Here is a 16,076-nt window from a genome sequence, read left to right as displayed (position 1 = left end):
GATTTGATACATTATCATAAGTGCTGCTTTTATGACTAAATCTGTTTAAAATGTTAATTTTGATGTACCAGTAGAAAATGGAACAGAAGATGGGCCTTGTTGTCATAGTAAGATTGTTCCTCTTAGATCTAGGTGACCAGAGTTTTGAGTTGTGAAAACAGCCTCTCTATTTGTATATTGACCATCCCCTAATCCCACATTGACAAGAGCCTTCTTCACTGACTGCTCGTTTTCTAATAGAAAATGGAGAAATGAAATAACAAGTTCAACAACTTTTCATACAATTTGAAGTTTAGACAATATTCTCATATTATCCAGAAAAGAAATACTCCAGCTGGCTCTTATGCTCTCACTTGGCATATGGTACTAAACATTTATAGATAGATCTACAATTTATAGACATGCATCTAGCATTTCTACATGAGGTCCGTGAAACTGAAGACGTATAATAATCAACAGAACGCCCTCAGAAAACTGATGCCAAGCTCCTTTAACCAGAAAACTGATGACTAATGCAATACTAAAGTACAAAACACTAGGACCATGGAACATTGTAATCCTCAGCTATATGTGATGATGTCTACAAGTGTAAATGTTCATTAAGTGACAGATTAATGAAGAAATTATGTACAAAAAATTAGCAAATAAACTTGCTCTTCCAATATACCTTCATCATGGACTATACTCTTTAGTGACAATGCATGGATATTCACCAATAATTACAGACATCAATCATGGACCAATGTCCATATGAAAAGTTGCCAAAAAAACCCACCAAGCATCTAAGATGTCTTCTCAATCAATGCCAGAAGTAGAAACGTTGGTCGCTCAATTTATGGCTGCATGCAGACTTGACGAATCTAGTAGGTTAGGTGAGTCTATTTGGTGACATGGTTTGTCACCCATCATCCACCATCATAAAAAAACCTACCAAGCATCTAAGATGTCTTCTCAATCAATGCCAGAAGTAGAAACGTTGGTCGCTCAATTTATGGCTGCATGCAGACTTGACGAATCTAGTAGGTTAGGTGAGTCTATTTGGTGACATGGTTTGTCACCCATCATCCACCATCATAAAGACAACAACTAGATCTAGTATTCACAGCTTAAAAGACAGAAAACAGCAAGAAAGCAATATTGAAATAAGTGTTTACTCGACTATCTTAACAAATATTATATAAATTGCATCTACATAATCCAAATTCTTTGTTTAGTACTTTAGCTACACCCCAAAAGATACAGTTGACCAAATGGTTGAACAGTTAACTAACAAACAACTTACCTTGCCTAAAAGTATAATAAGATGCATTTGCCAAGCAAAATAAATACTGCTTGTCCATATAAGCAATAAAAATTAGCAATAGAGAACAATTTAAAATTATGACTAACATGAAAGTTGGTGCCAACTTTTCCTAGGGATAAGGCAATAGAACTGACTTCTTACCTAGAAAACCTAGTTGATCTTAGAAAGAGTTGTTATTGGTAGCAGTTTCAGTTCATGAGATCATGAAGCAACCATGCCAAATTCTGTAGAAATGCAAAGAGTCTAAAGAAAGAGAAAATGACAAGCTCTGCTGTAAAGAACAGTACTCTTCTGGAAGGCATGAATTGACCAACAACATAAAACAATATGTGCAATCTTTATATATAAATTGCTTGAGAATGTAAAACAAATGAAAAAAAAAAGTAGATGGTCATGGTCTCTATCCACCCTAAAAAACTGAACATGTTTAACAAACACAGCATCTAGACCGATAGTAGATGCCAATAGTGAGTAACTGTATCAAAAGATTTGTGATTTAAGACCTACTGACGAGGAAACCACAGTAATTCGCCATCTCCACTCCTAATACTCACAACAACCAAGAAAGACTTTGGGCATCAATTGGCTCAAAATCAAAATTTTAAATGGATATGCTTGACTACGATAACAGATTAAAGCACATTTAGTTATAAGAAAGTAACTACTGTTCTATATTATGAACTTCATCTATTAACAAAATTTAACAAAAGAATATTTATCTTAAGATTATCAACATAAGTAAAAGATTTGTTTCAACTTTCAACCTTGAATAAGAATCACATTATATCTTTTTATTCACTCTATACTGGAAAGGCAACAGACTCAATTACCAAAAAATGTAAATTTTTTATGTTATACTGTATTTATAAATTTTGTAGGAATGATTTGAAATATTTTTGCTTTCTGATGACTTCCTTTAATTGGACTACGGAGATGAAATGCTTAAGGATTCTAGAAGAATGGCTGTCCATATCAATTTAACTGAAACAATACTACTGTTATATCAAAGTCAATTATGTCCAATGCAACTTCCCTGAAACCATACAGCTCTCTTAATGAGCAGTTCATAAGTAACAGAATAGACTACACTTAGCACCTTTGGGATTTTTTTTGTATAGATTATTGTATGCTAAAAAAACCAATTTATTACTTTCTTACTATTATACTTAAACAGGCAGATTATATTAATGGTCATGAAGAGACATAATTTCAAACAATTTACTGTAAAAGATAATGCCACTTGAAATTATTCTATGGGACAACAAAGACACCACTAGAAACAATTCTGACAATAATTAAATAATAAAACCACATACCTCAAATATTGTTTAGATAATAGCAAAGAATCCATGACTTATTACTTTTAAAATTAGGAAACAGATGGTACCTCAGATGCAACATAGACAATGTCATCGACTGTTCGCCAATATCGAGCAGGACGAAGACCATTTCGATCAAGACAAGCTCCAACCGTTCTTCCATCACTATTTCAGCCAAAATATGTTACTTGTGGCATAAAAGATCATGAGACAAAATTAATTTAGTCGTTGCTTCCTCAAATTCAGATCCTTAATTACATATGACAGTGAAATACATCGACAAAAGTCTGAAGTTAAAAAAATCAGATAATTTTCCCAATCATAGTAAAAAACACTAAACTCATTTTGTTCAAAGCAAATTGTTGTTTTAACAGAATGGCATAAGAACACCAGTTATACATATTGAGCAACTATAAATAGAAAATACAAAACACCCTGGTTTAGTCACACATCAAAAATGGATTTATAGAGAACTTAGGCAATTTTTTTCTGGAGTGTGTGTGTGTGTGTGTGTGTGTGTGTGTGTGTGTGTGGACAGCAATAAGTTGAATCCTACTCTAACTAGGGAGAGGTCTTACTGACCCCTTACCATTCAAAGTCGAACAAACTTCTGTGTAAGCTAAAATAGGCATCCACACATTTTCCCGAGACACAAGCTATATCTTTGTCATAAAAACTTCAAGCCACCATGTCTAGGGCTACACACAAACAATGCAAACATATAATTTACCATAAAGTTTCTCCAGTACACACTAAAATAAATAACAAAAGGCCACAATCAAAAGCAACAGCATTCAACTATTAAATGCACACAAACAAATAGTTGAAAGGACAAATTTGACCACTAAGCCATGATAGATCCAACATATGATACCTGAATAAAAGCAAGGCAGGTCCATCCCAAGCTTCCATTTGTCCTTTGTAGTAGTCATAAAAGTCAACAACCTAAAACAAACGAAACTTCACTTTGAAAAAAAAATAAAGGATGAAATAAAAGTAGCATACAGAATTATTTTTTGAATAAAATGGATTGACAATTAAAAATCCACAGAGATGAAAATGCACAAAATACAAACATGAAGACAGAATATTTTCAAGAATGGAGTTTGCATAACAATCACCAAATCTTATAACAACAAGAAAATCCTACCTCTGGATATTTTATCATCAGTGTAGGATGATTCTTATATGCCTCAGGAACAAGAACCATAAGAGCTTCTGCTGGGCTTCGACCACTTCGCAGTAATAACTGGTCACATGAAACAAGAATGATATTAATTTAAACCTATCAAAAATGATCATAAAACAAAAAAAAACTTGATCAGCCAGAAGACTTGTTATTGCTGCTGTTGGAGTGAGCAGGAAACTCAACTACCAAGACAACATCAGCATGGTGCATCAATCAAAAAACAGCAAACAGCGCTTAGGGTTTTTAAGGTCCCAATAGGTTTTAAAGTTAGACCATAATATCAATAATCATAATCCTGCCCAGCACCAAAGAAAGATCTTGAAGATTTGAACTCCACAGGTGCACATCGAGAAGTGGAATTGTTGGCAGCAAGTGATAATCAAGCTTAAGTAACTACATCATGTTTGCCATCGTTTTTTAACTTTTAAGCACAAAAAGAATTCTTGATGACACTGCTGGGCTGTACGAGACAGCATGGAGCACATATCATACATGCTGCATATGATGTCATAACACTACTAGGCACACTGATGCTTAGTGCTAGAAAGCCACATGTAGTGTAATTATAATGAATATAATATATCAAATCAAATCATCCAGATCCTAGATCTGGATCAATAAATGGATTACATGCACTTGCTTTGGTATAATAAGCATAATACATTGTACATAAATACAAGAGAAAGTCACTATGTCAGATATTACTTGTCTGTATGATGACAACAAGCTTCAATGTGACAAAGCCGCAACATAATTTTCTACAAGAAAATAAAGAAAAATCAAATTGTCCACTAGATAGGTTGTACCACTGTCTGTAGTTATAGTCATCCAATCAAATAAATTTTACTACCTCATGTAGATCTGATAACAGATAATGAATACATATATCCAGTCAAATGGTAACAACAGGAACTGAAACCACACAACACATGTATGCTCTTCGTGGGTTGTTGCTGTTATAAAAATATGTAATCAAAATCACTTTTATATGCCAATTTATGTAGGGTTTAAAAATATATAATCAAAATGAGCAGGACAATACCTCTGCTGCACTATCAAGGTTTGCTGAATCAGATGCCTTTGGATTACCAAACGGCCGAATTTCATTCTCGCGACCACGCCAAACAGGGGACTTTAGTGTTGCTTCTCTAGATTGCATCCAGTTCAAGTTCCCCTGTAATTAAACAAAAAAATTCTAAGAAATTGTTTTACAGAAACAAATAAGTTGATTCCTTGATGTTAAAATAATAGACACCAAACCACTAAATAATGAAACAAGAACAAAAGACCTGTATCGTATTGATCTCCCCATTATGACCAAGTAACCTCATTGGTTGCGCAAGAGGCCATCTGGGGCTAGTATTAGTGCTATATCTTCGATGATAGATTGCGAAAGGAGATTCATAAAGTTCATTCTGGAGGTCCAAATAAAATTGTCCCAGAACTTCTGAGCGAAGCATGCCCTTGTAAACTATTGTTTTATTTGATAGAGAACAAAAGTAGACATCATCTTTCCATTCTTCTGATTTTGTTGCCCTTTCAATTAACTTTCTACAAATATATAATTCTCTCTCAATGTCATCGGCATTCTCCTCTTTTGAAACTTTGACAAACACTTGTTGTATACTAGGCATTGCTTCTTTGGCATAGTAACCAACTATTGATGAATTCACCGGAACAGGTCTCCAACCAATGACCTCCAATCCTTCTTTTAAGAATATCTTCGAGATTACTGTTACAAAGAAAAACAACAGTTCAAAATCACATAGCTCATAAAAATAGTGGAGATTAAAATGAAAACAAGAAGGAAACAGTAAGTAAACTCTTTTTTCTACTCATTGACATGAAGAGAAACTGAGATAATGTCTATTGGCTAAGAAATTAATAATCCAAACGTTGAAAAGCAGCAGAAAGTTGACTCATACGTGAAATGTGAGACAACATGCAAAATATGGTAAAAAGAAAGTAAAATCCTTTAGATTTTTTAAATGGACATCGCTGTATACATAAGCACCAGACATAGATGTAGCTAATTAGCATAAAATGTTGTATTCACAAAATTAAGGTAAAAATACTTTGGAGATCAAACTAACCAGAAATTAAGCATTTTCTGCAGTACCTGATTTTGCTTCTTTCATGAACTTTTCATCTTTTGGAAGAAAAACCATTCCAACGCCAGTCTTCGACCTGTCCAAGGAAGCAAGTCCTTGTTTGACAGCCCAATTATCATACAGCTGCCATGGAACTGAAGTCATCACACCAGCCCCATCACCAGAATCATTATCCGCCCCACAACCTCCACGATGTTCCATGCAACCCAGAGCTGTAAGAGCATCCTTTACAATCTTATGAGAAGGCTCGTTCTTCAAGTTTGCAATGAACCCAACCCCACAAGCTCCTCTTTCTGAGATGATATCGCTCAAACTAGCAACCTGATAAGAAATAAAAAATTTATTGCAAAAAAAAAAGAATATCCAATGCAATATTTGTTGATAATCATGCGCTAGAACAAATAGACCAAGCTACTACTATTCAAGAATAGGAATTTGATGTAAACCGGAAATGTTGCTCCCCTTGTAGCCAACTTTACAGGTCTTACTTCAAATTCTTATAGTTCAATCTAACAGAATATCTATCAGCCATTATACGATGAAGAAAATCTATCACAGTTCCTAAGCACTCTGACTCCGTACAAAAATAAGCTCCTTGTGCATCGATATAATGTGCGAGAAGGGGAGAACAATGTTTACAAGATTCGACCGTCCACGAAAAACTAAGCAGTAGAAAAACCAACAGAGACCAAGATTTCAGATACAAAGCAAGCAAATCCATCGCATAGCTGCTGACCTGAAACTCCGAACTCTGAAGAACATTCGACGCTGTTGATCGGTTTCAATTATCAATAAGTAAACTCACGTGTATCGGAAAGGCAAAAAAGGCGTATTCAACAAACGAAGAACTACAAAACAGTAGATCCAACTATCGTTATCTTATTTAACATTCGAGGAAGTTTATACCTTCGGCCGATCATCCGGACGACGCTGTTTGACCACCGACGCCCTGAGAGCAGCCCCCTGGCGGTCCACGTCAAGCACCGCCTTAACAGACGCCGAGGACCATCCGCTCGCACCGACTCCCCTGAGCGCCGCCGCCCGATGCCGCCTCCGCCGCCGGCTAAGACAGGAGGCATCGCCGACGAACAAACTCCGGTTGGAGGCGAGAAAGATCGGGTTCGACGGCGAGGAGCGGAGGAGGATCTTGGGCGTAGCGGGCAAGTGATTGGACGGGCTGGCCATTCGCGAGGCGGTGTCTCTAACCCTCGCCCGGGGCGGGGGGGGGGGGGGGGGGAGGGGACGAGAGATGGATCGTGTGGAGGCGCTGAGATGAGGATAGAGGAAGGAGGGAGAGTGAGTATGTTTGTGGAATACGAAAGGATAGATAGGGAGAGGGAAGGAGAGAGAATCCGCCTCCTCTCACGTCTCTCTCCACCGATGAGATATAGAGGGAAGGGTGGGAAGGGTGAAGCAGGGAAACGGCCGAAATTTTCTTGGGATAAATGGCCTCTCTGGGTTTCGGGAGTCAAATAAGGGGGTTGTGGCTGCCGTGCTCCTCGGCGCAGAAGTGCTGCCACAGCGCCATATGTATCGCACGAACAAGCGGGAGCCACTTCTTGGAACCCACCCCAGCCAGTGGATCCAAATTTGCAGGACGACCGGAGCCCCAATGAGATGGTGTCTTCCTACCGATGCCTGCACCTGCGCTCCTCGTGGCACGTAGCTGGCTACGACTTGTACATTCGTTTGATCCAGTCTTTTATACCCCTTTTTTTACTTGGTCCCAAATGATGGTATCGAACTACTATTTTAATTTTAATGCATAATGTATGTATGCTACGGATAAACTCATAGGATAATAATTATTCGATATGTTATGCGAAGTGGAGGTGCTTTGCGAAGATAATAATATTATGCAACAGTATCTGACTGGCAGAATGTTTTCCCTCATTAATAATATAACTAATTATGTTATAATTTGTGTACGGGCTACAGTGATCTATCTCATGCTTACCAAAGAACAGTGGGCTTATTTTTCTCGTTTGCGTGTGGTTACTCCACAAATAAGGTGACACGTTAAAACGACGCGTGTCGACGTCGGTGATGACGTCTTCGTGGAGGCCGGAGGAGACGGCCGCCATGAATATTCGGGAAGCGTTGGCTTTCCTTCTTCAATTTTCCCGTACCGGACGACCTACCCGCGAGATTATTGGATAGATAGAGTGGGTCCCTGATGGGTCCCACGAGGAATCTGGGTTCGCTTGGCATTTCTCGGAGAAGCGTAAACAAGTCTGCAAGACGTCCTCCGTGACCTTATTAAGGGCTAAAATAATACTTACCACCATCAACTTGGGTAGCGGATATATGTACAAGTAGAGCGGAGCACGTGGAGGAAGTCGTCAGGATCAGACGGTCTACATTTATTAATGAGATCCGTCAGGAGATTCTACGCCGTTCGTGTTCTATTACACAGCATAAGAATCAAAGACGCAGAGTGGAGCGATTTGATCTTATCTTGATGACTTCGCATCATGGCTGGTTGACCATCTAAGTTAGCATATACGACAAATCCACATGTGACAAAGCTTGCTTCTGTTGTCATTCTTTTGACATGCTTTACATGCTAACACAATCTTAGGTTCTGTTCTTCAACCCTGTACAGTATCTAGCAAATTCCTGTTGCTCTTCCAATGAAAACAAAAAAAAAAAAAAAGGAAATCACATCTGATGCATGTTACAACTCTAAATGGCTTACATGCTCCTTGTTACATTTTTTCTATCATACCTCGCATTAAGATAATTAGTACTACCTGTGCAAATAAATGATTAGTGAAATGAATGAAGCCATATTCACATTTACTGCAGCAGAACCACATTTGGGAGCCACAGGCTGAGCTCCAAGGTCTCAGTTGTGGCTGAGGCAGCAACATCTGATGTTGATCACACTGAAGTAATGTACATGTGTGCCGTGCCGATAGCTGAGAGCCCAGTTTGCTGCCCGACCAGATTCTTGGGTGTTTTCCTGAAGTACAAGTCAACCAAGAAAGCCTGTTGATGCTTTCAGCTAAGAGTTTTGTTCAGGCATCTTCTGTGAAAGCTCTGTATATGAAGTCACGAAAGCGTTTCGAGTACTGTTTCGGATCTACCGCTGATATTGAGGCTGGATCAAAGTGAATGGACTTGTATGCATGCTCTAGTTTTTTGCTGATATCGTAGTCTTGCAATATGTCTATAATGCCAAAAATCAAGACAACATCATAGAAGTCCCCAGTGGCTTCTCCAATAAGCTGGGAATCGCTATAACTCCTCCTAACTGACAGTTCAGCCCTGGCTGGCACGTTCACTCCTAGTCGGATTTTTGCCGCCCTACAGCATCCAAATATGAGGGGGAAAAAAACTCAAGGGCTAGTCTGCAGAAGTCAATGGCTTGATGTTTTACGGATGTAGATGCTTTATAACAAATGCATACGAACACAGAACAAAGCATTCAGTGAGAAATGATTTCAGATCCAGGAGGTTAAAATAAATATAGCACAAACTTCTGCATTAACATCATGAAGAATCATATTTCAATATCAATATCATAGAATTAGAGATAACTGTGTCAGGCATTTCAGACAGTCTGAATTTAACAATTTAATGTTAGGATTTAACAAGTAAACCATGAAAAAGTTACGAAGGAACACTATTTGTCACATGTTAAACATCAAGAGAATAGAATATATAGAAGAAGCAAGCATGGCACATTGCACTATCTAACTGCGTTGTCAAAAGATCCCCTAATAGTTTGGAATAATAATAAGAATACTTCTCAAGAGGACACGTAACAAAGAAAACAAAGTGACTAAATCATAATGGTTATACCTATTTGGATCATAAAGAAATTGATCCACATCTCTTGGAGGCTGCAATGTTGCTTCTCTTTTGCTATCAACGACACCACCTTTCACCAACAGATCTGCAACTTAGTAAATGAAGTCAGTAAACTAGAATCATATGTTTTGATGGCATTTCAGAAATATTAAATTGAACCTTCAAGCAAAGGCATCTCTCTCGAAATTCTGAAGTGGACTCCCACTAGAAGGCTATAATCCATGATCCTCTCTTGCTCAAGAAACTCACAGTCCCTGTCAACTTGCCTGTAGAAGGCACATTTGTTAACTCTATTCTACATAAGAAAAACATAGAGCTTCTAGGGTCAAAATTCCATGAAACTACACATAATTGATAACAATACCTTTGGAACTCTTGAAACCAAGGCCGTTGGAGACGAAAAATAAAATTAAGATCAAGATCTTTTAAAGTAGTGTATTCATCAATCTGAGACTCTGGCTTACTGGTCATCCGACCATGGGAAGATCCTTTCAGGTCAAAGCGCCTATGAATAGCATACTCAGAGCAGAACAAATTTTCCATTATAACAAAGCGGACCTGATTAATTGTAACAGAAAAATGCAAAACATTATGTATCATGAAAATAAATCTTCCAATCAAAAGGGATGTTCACTGAGACCCACATTCTGACCTTCTTCTGTGAAGATCCAGCTAACTTTACACAGTGAAGACCAAAGAACTTGGTCACCAAACTGTTCTCAAATTTCCGGACATGGTTATAATATGCTGGAAGCATTCTCAGAAGGACCTGTAGAACAATACGTTATGTATTGGGTAGATCAGGAATAGGTTTCCCCCTTTTAAATAGAAAAAATGAATCCAATGGGCAAAGAAACTCACTTTTACTTCAGACTTCTTCATTGTCTTTATCATGTATCTGTCATCGTTAGTCACGTAGAAGAAGCTTCCACTCTTTCCCGGAGATGATAGCTCCCGAAGAGCATCATTGCCACAAAGAGACATCATGTAATCTGCTGCATCAACTTTGAACAGCCTGCAAAGTGTCCTGAACATTCAATTTAAGTATAATGTCTCGTCAAGTCTTAAAAGTCTGAACTAGTTTAAGAATAAAAACTCTCGGGACATTTGGGGCACAACAAAGCAAAAGTCAATGGCCTACCTGAATACTAACGGACAGTAGTCTTTCCATCTGAAATCACATGATTGATGTGGAGGTGTATGCTTTGATCCTTCAGGAGGAAACTTTGTCCACACTTTTTCTTTTGGGTCAAAGGCTGATGATTTCAGCTCCATATGAGATAGACTTTGTTTTCCAACGGCATGTCTGTATGTCAACAAACATTAAATCTAAGAACTCCAGAGAAAAAGGATACATAACAATCATTTATCTTATAAATAAACTAGTAATGTCCATTGTCTTAGTATCTCTTTTATTGAGAATCATATGCACATTGCAATACAATGTAGATGTGATAAATTAATCTTATATGTGCACCAACCTACAACAGATTAGCACTAGAAAAATTCTTTTGTTTTCATAGTCACAACTCATCGATAAATCTGATTCTGCCAAAAAATACATAATATCAATTATACAAAGCAGCTGAAGTTAATTCTAGCTGAAAGAAAAAAAGAAGAAAAACCTGACCGAAAATCTCAGATATAAATATCAGATCCAATGAGAAGAAGACTCTTCTGAGTTCATAACCATGCTAATATAAAGCCGTAAATGAAAAAACAAAACCTACATGTTTACCCTTAAGAGTTATTTTTATTCAAATGTTACATATCTTTTTAGCAATAACATAAATGGACAATTGAAAATGAACGCACAGCCAACTAATGTAATGAAATTACACATTTCAACACATGAAAGCCAATTGGACAGGACCATTCTTAGGATGGTTTTGCACCATGGTGTTCCTAAGACCTCTGCACTATCTGAATGTTGATGCCTTTAATAAGAGAACCAACTTCATCACCATATGCATGATAGTAGCATCCACCAAAGGCTACAAATAGCCATGCAGAAGAAAACAATACCTGATCCCGAGCTGGAGATTGAGCATAAGCTCGTAATTCTTGTGCCCTTTTGTGATGGTTTCTCCATGTTTCTTCACTGGTCTTGGAGGTGGCCAGGCCATGTGTGGTGGGTTCATTGGCAGTTTTGGCTCCACCTCACTTCCACCCTTCACAGGTACCTTACTCCTATCAACCATGTCCCAGGGCACAGGATGCGTCCTACCATTCGGCCTTCTGGGCGGCAACCAATGATCAGCGTTATCGACCAAGGCCTGAATCCTGGAGCGGTCGGTGGCGCCAGATTCAGGGACCTTGGGAGACCTCCACACCTCAATGCCAGGCCAATTGATGGCCTTCTGTGAGGGAAGTAAAGACATAGTTTCCCCCGACGGTATCTTGCATTCCTGGAGGTCAACTGCAAAGGCTTCCTGTGGATCTCGTGCCGTGGGGGAAGTCACAGCGGGCGAAGGGTAGTACACCCCATTCTGCTCGATCTTGGCATTCTCCTTACTCCATTCGCCGACGTAGAGGCTGCCGTCAGCCCATCGGAAGCTGCCGTTGCCCCTCGGGCATCCATTATCCCACCCGCCATCGAACCGGTTGCCATTAGCCCAGATGAGGGATCCTCTGCCATGGATGAGCCCGGCGCGCCACTGCCCGACGTACTCGCTCCCATTGCGCCAAACGTAGCGGCCATGGCCGTCCTGTAGGCCGGAGCGCCACTCGCCGTCGTAGTAGTCGCCGTTGGTGTAGGACGTCTTGCCGTGACCGTGCTTCAGGTTCATGGACCAGCTTCCCCAGTAGGTCTCGCCGGAGGCGCCGGTGTAGGTGCCGAAGCCGTCCATGAACCCGGCCTTGAACTCGCCCTCGTAGGTGGCGCCGGAGGGCCACGAGAACTTGCCGCGGCCGGTGGTCTTCCCGTGCCGCCACTCGCCCTCGTACATGCAGCCGTCCGTCCAGAGGTACTTGCCGGTGCCGTGAGGCACACCGCGGGACCACTGGCCGATGTAGAGGTCGCCGATGGGGAAGGAGCGCTCCGCGTGGTACACCTCGTCCTCCCCCTCGGCCTCGGCCTCGAGTGAGCCGTCGTCGCCCCCTCCGCGGGGCGAGGAGGAGGATCCGGAGTCGTCGCCGGCGGGGGCGACAGACATGGGCGAGAGGGGGCAGATGCAGCGGCGCTGGTGCAGCTGCTGCTGTGCTTTCCGGATGGCCGACTCCCACGCCTTGGCGTTGTGCTGCTGCGCTTTGTACATTCTATTCCTCCGGCTCTTGTACGTATCCCCGCCTCTTCTCTCTTCTACTGACGCAGCATCACAACCGAGTCCAACAAAAGCATTGCCGAAACCACGCCGATCGGCAAGGAGAGGGAGGAAGCCGAGGACACCGAGGGAAAGAAAAGAGAAGAACGAGGGAGGCGATGGGGTTATGTCTTTTCTTTTCTTTTCTTTTCTTTTCTTTTTCTTTTCTTTTTTTTTGTTTCTTTTTTTTATTAATGAAAAATAAAAAAAAGGGCAACAAAATAGGAGAGTTTTGTTGCGTTGTTTCGTTGTATTGCGCTGCGTCTCCTCCCAACAACTGGAAGGTCGGAAGAGGCGGACGTGCCTATTTTCCAGCCTGCCGTTATTACACTGGCTTCTGGGAGGAGATCCTCATCCGTGAGCAACGACGAGTCCGTCCACTGCTTTGTACGCACGGACCAAAGAACCAACACATGACTCGTATAACAGAAATGACAATGATGCATAGAATAATATAATATAACATATATGTATAAGTATTTTTTTTTCTAGAAAATTCTTATATTTTAAATACTTTTCAATTGATATTCTTATTTAATTTTTTAAATAGTATCTTTAATTTAAAAAATATCTAAATTATTTCTAAAAAAAGTTGGAACTAATCGAAATATCGTAAGAACTACTCAAAAATACTATGAATAATATAAATTAACTTTAATCTCAATCAAATTAATTATGAGTTTAAAATATAATTTTCTAATGATCTGATAATGACAATCAAAAGGTAAATATGATGTTATTTACGGTATCTTTCAATATCGGTTACAGTGCTCTTAAAGCATTGTAAATATTGTTGAAAAACAATTTGATGAGAAAACTTTTAAGGGTTATTTTATGTATTTTTAAATTAAAGATATTGTTTGAAAAAAAAATTAAAAAGAGAGTACCTTTTGAGAAATACTCGAAATATGGTTTTTCTAAATCACTATATGTATACATCAATTAATCTTTATCATAGAATGTTAGTATAGAGATGGTTAGGATTTCATTTGAAATTAATTTTATTTTAATTTTTGAACTACATATATTAACATACTATTTATCCATATCGATGGAGATTATAAATTTTAATATTTATTTTGTTAACTCCACTATGACTTTGATAACGTTAGGAAATACTTGTTAGTACTAACTCTTGAGAATTCAACTATGACTTCGATGACATAAGGGAAATAATTGCTAACATAGACTCTTGTGGAGAAGGGGGTATTTTCTAATTTCTTGGCCTTTGCAACCTTGGCAACAAGGGAGTCGAGATTCTTGACCTCCGTGTGAAGGTAGCAAGGAAGATCAAAACCTCCAACCTTTATACTTTAACAACAATGGGTCAGTTGATGCCCAACCTCCACACTTGGATAGCAAGAGGGATTTGAGGAGCTTGATCTCCAAGACTCAACAATTGGGGATTATCATATTTCTCGATCTTTGACATCCGACCCTTCTTCTAACGTCAAAAATATTATTGAAAGGTATTATCGACGTCTTGATTAATCTGATATAATTCTGGCCTATGTGCATAGAGTTGTTTGGGGTATCCTCAAGGTGAAAATGATTAACTCTTAAAATACCACATACACGAAGATCGAGATTGAGAATGGTTTCCTAACCCATCTTTACGTCTAATTTAGTAACCCTAGCAAACTAAATGTGATGATATATAGTAAAAAGTGATCCCCTTCGTAACTATGCTAAAAATGAAATTTTATACACAATGGTGAAATATTCTATTTAATATTTTACGAAGGAGCAAACCCCGTATCTAACAATCTTCAATTGACCTACGTGGATTGAAACAATATGTAATTGTTTGCATTAGATCCTTATCCACGTGGGGACAGACCGGTAGGGGCAATATTTATCTCTTTCTTGTATGCTGAATGCTGATGTTGATTAATCAATGATTATATATATATATATATATATGTATATATATATATATACATATATATATATATACATATATATATATGTATATATATATATATGTATATATATATATATGTATATATATATATGTATATATATATATATATGTATATATATATATATGTATATATATATATATGTATATATATATATGTATATATATATATGTATATATATATATATGTATATATATATATATGTATATATATATATGTATATATATATATGTATATATATATACATGTATATATATATATATACATATATATATATATATATATACATATATATATATACATATATATATATACATATATATATATATATATATACATATATATATATATACATATATATATATATATATACATATATATATATACATATATATAGATATACATATATATATATACATATATATATATATATATATACATATATACATATATATACATATATATATATATACATATATATATATACATACATATATATATATATACATACATATATATATACATACATATATATATATATATACATACATATATATATATATACATACATATATATATATATATATACATACATATATATATATATATATACATGTATATATATATATATATACATGTATATATATATATATATACATGTATATATATATATATATATATATATATATATATATATATATATATATATATATATATATATATATATATATATATATGGTAGAGTAGCTTTGACCAGTTTTGTGATAATTCAGCCGTTCATCTCGAATGATCAATGACTGTCTGGGAGTCGGTCAGCACAACCCATCAATGGCGTTGACTTATTAATGGGTTGACTCTAAAACTCATATTTTATTATAAAATCTGAAGAAAATCAACATGTATTTCGCGACTCGAACATCGTCACCCTCTCGAACGAAGAGCTTCAAACATCGCACAATTTCTGTTTTGATCTTTGACGATCGATCAAACAGAGGTCTCATTGATCAAAGTTATTGACCATTATGTCACTTTAGAGCATGCTCTAAGGTGATGGCTGATATCGTGAGGACCAAAAGCTACAATGATTACACTGAACAAATATTTCTTGATCATA

At 37.5% G+C, this 16,076-nt stretch overlaps 2 protein-coding genes across 3 annotated transcripts in view; both read right to left on the bottom strand.

Annotated features, from left to right (window-relative positions):
• Positions 1-7,315, bottom strand: part of LOC135630883 (ferredoxin-dependent glutamate synthase, chloroplastic-like) — a 31,245-nt gene extending 23,930 nt beyond the window's left edge. Inside the window, exons 1-7 of the mRNA XM_065138161.1 lie at positions 6,829-7,315; positions 5,931-6,243; positions 5,101-5,543; positions 4,854-4,985; positions 3,773-3,871; positions 3,497-3,567; positions 2,691-2,787 (exon numbers count right to left, since the gene is read on the bottom strand). Of these exons, the coding sequence (XP_064994233.1) occupies positions 2,691-2,787; positions 3,497-3,567; positions 3,773-3,871; positions 4,854-4,985; positions 5,101-5,543; positions 5,931-6,243; positions 6,829-7,107 (1,434 nt within the window). The 5' untranslated portion in view covers positions 7,108-7,315. The remainder of the gene's footprint in view (positions 1-2,690; positions 2,788-3,496; positions 3,568-3,772; positions 3,872-4,853; positions 4,986-5,100; positions 5,544-5,930; positions 6,244-6,828) is intronic.
• A 1,260-nt stretch (positions 7,316-8,575) lies between these two features.
• On the bottom strand, positions 8,576-13,144 carry LOC103976158 (phosphatidylinositol 4-phosphate 5-kinase 6-like). Of its 2 annotated transcripts, none has more exons than XM_009391360.3 (8): positions 11,764-13,144; positions 10,880-11,044; positions 10,600-10,765; positions 10,391-10,507; positions 10,103-10,296; positions 9,898-10,004; positions 9,730-9,823; positions 8,576-9,231 (listed from the first exon to the last, which is right to left on the bottom strand). In XM_009391360.3, exons 1-8 carry the CDS (start codon positions 12,993-12,995, stop codon positions 8,943-8,945), a joined length of 2,364 nt encoding a protein of 787 aa, XP_009389635.2. In that variant the 5' UTR covers positions 12,996-13,144; the 3' UTR covers positions 8,576-8,942. The 2 variants fall into 2 exon arrangements, with proteins under 2 accessions (XP_009389635.2, XP_009389636.2); XM_009391361.3 differs by having other exon boundaries at positions 10,600-10,753.
• Between the last annotated feature and the right edge of the window lie 2,932 nt (positions 13,145-16,076).

Source organism: Musa acuminata, chromosome BXJ3-2 (genome assembly GCF_036884655.1).
Source record: "Musa acuminata AAA Group cultivar baxijiao chromosome BXJ3-2, Cavendish_Baxijiao_AAA, whole genome shotgun sequence".
Classification (NCBI taxonomy): Eukaryota; Viridiplantae; Streptophyta; class Magnoliopsida; order Zingiberales; family Musaceae; genus Musa; species Musa acuminata.
The sequence above is the reverse complement of the archived record's forward strand: the minus strand, read 5'-3'. Positions and strand labels throughout refer to the sequence as shown.

Excerpts from the sequence above, each read along its gene's own strand:
- LOC103976158 (XM_009391360.3), bottom strand. The coding sequence starts at position 12,995 with ATGTACAAAGCGCAGCAGCACAACGCCAAGGCGTGGGAGTCGGCCATC. Across the intron at positions 11,045-11,763 it reads AATCTCCAGCTCGGGATCAG|ACATGCCGTTGGAAAACAAA; the intron begins GTATTGTTTTCT and ends GTTGACATACAG. Across the intron at positions 9,232-9,729 it reads TTTCTTTATGATCCAAATAG|GGCGGCAAAAATCCGACTAG; the intron begins GTATAACCATTA and ends TGGATGCTGTAG.